At 29.0% G+C, this 2876-nt stretch overlaps 1 protein-coding gene across 1 annotated transcript; it reads right to left on the minus strand.

Annotated features, from left to right (window-relative positions):
- Nucleotides 1–837: 837 nt before the first annotated feature.
- On the minus strand, nt 838–2113 carry LOC145832907 (uncharacterized). The gene is made up of 3 exons (XM_082940108.1): nt 2052–2113; nt 1473–1665; nt 838–928 (listed from the first exon to the last, which is right to left on the minus strand). Exons 1-3 carry the CDS (start codon nt 2087–2089, stop codon nt 869–871), a joined length of 291 nt encoding a protein of 96 aa, XP_082796234.1. The 5' UTR covers nt 2090–2113; the 3' UTR covers nt 838–868.
- Nucleotides 2114–2876: the final 763 nt, after the last annotated feature.

A 2876-nucleotide genomic window follows, 5' to 3' on the forward strand; every position in this document is an offset into this window, starting at 1 on the left:
GTTTGCATTCGTTTTGTTGACTAATATTTTTATTTTGCACTGGTTTTATAGTTTTAAAATCTTTTAAGTTTTTTAAGTACCAAAGGGGGTTTTACTTTTTTGAGCGTTTTGGTTAGCTTAGAAAAAATTAGTGGAAATGCCAATCGACCCCTTTTTCCTTGTAGAAGAGAAAACATTGCTAAAAAAAATACTAAACATTTTTTGCTTAACAAAACATTGTTTTCAATTTATGTAGCTTTTGGCAGACGGTGACTGCTAGATTAACCAGATGACTTGTGATCAAATGAGTTGATTTTTATGTTGGTAGCATATTTTTTACGGTGTAATGTAATACATGTGCAATAAAGACTTTGAACAGTTCTTAGGCTAATCCAACAAAAGACGCTATATTTATACTCATATACTCATATTCAGTTTACTTAATTGGTCATCAGGATCTTAAATATCTTTTTACTATAAAATTGTTAAAAAATAATTCGTAAAAACCAAAATTGTATTGTTTTTTTTTTTAAAGAAGGTCAAGTGTTAATGAATTTTTAAAAGGTAAGTAGTAATACTATTTTTAAATAAAAAATTCTATAAATATTTTTGGTTAAAACTAAAAAATACAAAATTTTTAATTTCCTATGTATAAAAAACAAAATCACACTAAGTTTTCTTTCGAATTGAAATACTAAAACTTGAAAATATGATTTCTAAAACCACAAAAAACAAATGTGCTTCAAAAACTTAGCAGTCAAAGAAATAAAAAAAAACTTCAAACAGACAAAAACAAAAAGAACATTTTAAATAAACTAAATTAATCTACTATCTTAAATTATAACTAAAAACAAAACAGCATGATATAAAATAAAAAAAACGGCAGTAGTTACATATAGCCGGCCCATCCGATGTACATTTTGCTCAAATTTCTCTTGTCAACTGCAATCTGAAAGTATTGTACTTATTTCAAAATCATCCTTTTGTTAATTGATTATAAATTAAAGACGAGAAAAACTGCTACAAGTTGTTAAAAAAGCATGTCATAACTATTTTATGAAAATAATTATGAGCTGTGGATTTTTAAATTATACAAAACTATAAAGCTTTATACTTAAATTAAGTTGAAGTCATTATGCAGAATAGTAGAAGTTTAGTATTATTTAAAGTTAACCTGCTAAATGCATTTAGGCCCATTAACACTAATTAATAACCCCTGATAAGTATATAAATCTTAACTTTTTAAATACACAAAAACCTAGCATTTGTAAAACCCTAAAGTAAAAATATGAATTGAAGCTAATTTTTTTATTTCTTGAAAAAAACAAAAGTTAATAGCACTCTTCAAGCTTATCAGCTACATAGAATGAGTGCATGCAAAACACATACATACTTTAAAAATACTACACAAAATAAGTTTGCAACATCATAGTGCAAACTGTATACACCACTGTTCGCATTACTTGTACATATTCTGAATACACTCCACCAACCTGTATGGTCCTCTGCACGTCCCCTTCAACGGAAAGTGGCAACAGTTGCTTGTTTCTGGCGTGCAGTCCCCTCAGCTTCCTGCTGATCGAGTTGACTATCTGCAGCGCCTTCTCCTTTGACAATTCGTTGTTGCTGTGGTTCCGCTCCGACGACCACTCCACCAAAGGCGAGTGCACGAACGTTCGCAGCAAGCTGTTTGGTTGGTTGAAACAAAAAATTAAAAGTATTCAAGTCCTTGTGGGTTTCCTAAGTAATTTTAAAATAAAATTTAAAATAAGTTATTCTCTAACTGTGTTAGTATTGATAATAAATTTTATTGGCAGCAAAGTTGGTCAGCTTAACTCTTCGTTTTGTTCGGAGTTTTGTATTGCAACAACTTTATGAATTTTCTATTTCCTTAAATTTAGAATTGTGCTTTAAAATAAATAAATTTTTTGTACTTTAAATATTTTTCAATATTTAGTCAATAAGTATTTTAACGTGGTTGTTGAATTTCAACTCAGTAAAAAAATTAAAATCCAATAAAACTACAAAATTAGTCAATCTTTACCAAGCAACCAATATACAACCATATCAACCTGAGCAAGGACTCTCTGTTGTCCCTGATGACGGCCATGGTGATTTCGCACGCCTTCCTGAAAAACCCCTCGTACTTGAAGGGGCCCATCGCGTCCACCATATTGTGGGTCAGTCGGTAGGGAACTATTTCCGGTATGTCCAGTGTCAGTCCCTAAAAATTTACAAAATATAATAGAAACAATCTCACAGAAACAATGAAAATACAAATTTTTAAAATAATAACTAACTTTGTCAAATATAACGCAGAAGTCTACATGCATGATTTCACCATTATTTGAATCTACCAATATATTTTCTCCGTGTCTGTCTCCCAACCCTATCATGTAACCAACCTACAAAAATTTATTTGCTACTAGTATGTTTTATTAATCAATATTAATATTTTGCTTTTATAAACTTTTTGTATTATACTGGGTGACCACTAGTTTTTGATAAATTTCTTCCAAGTTTTTGAAAGTACACGTTTTTGGGACAATTGGTAGTTTCAAGTTAAGTTTAAAAACTGTGTTAAGTAAAATTACAACATCGAAAATGTAAAGCTACTTTAAATGTGTTTTTAAATATTTAAAGTTTTTGAAAATGACAAAACTTTTTTATCTTTATAATAGATTTTCATATCAAATCAAATTTTTACTACTTTATATCTCAATTTTGTTCAAAATTCCTGGTTTTTTAATTTCTCAAACTCCAGGTTTTTCCAGAATTCCAGGTTTAGTGGCCACCCTGATTATATTATTAAAAAACATTAGTATTTTCATACAAAGTTTTCTATTGAAGTTTTATAAAACTCAAGCTTTGAAAAAACTACTTTTTAATAAAAAGAA

Source organism: Thalia democratica, chromosome 4 (genome assembly GCF_965202585.1).
Source record: "Thalia democratica chromosome 4, ktThaDemo2.hap1.1, whole genome shotgun sequence".
In the NCBI taxonomy this organism is placed as follows: domain Eukaryota; kingdom Metazoa; phylum Chordata; class Thaliacea; order Salpida; family Salpidae; genus Thalia; species Thalia democratica.

Coding starts and splice junctions, on each gene's coding strand:
- LOC145832907 (XM_082940108.1), bottom strand. CDS start 2,089: ATGGCCGTCATCAGGGACAACAGAGAGTCCTTGCTCAG. Junction 1,666..2,051: donor AACAGAGAGTCCTTGCTCAG/GTTGATATGGTT, acceptor CCAACCAAACAG/CTTGCTGCGAACGTTCGTGC. Junction 929..1,472: donor ACGTGCAGAGGACCATACAG/GTTGGTGGAGTG, acceptor CAATACTTTCAG/ATTGCAGTTGACAAGAGAAA.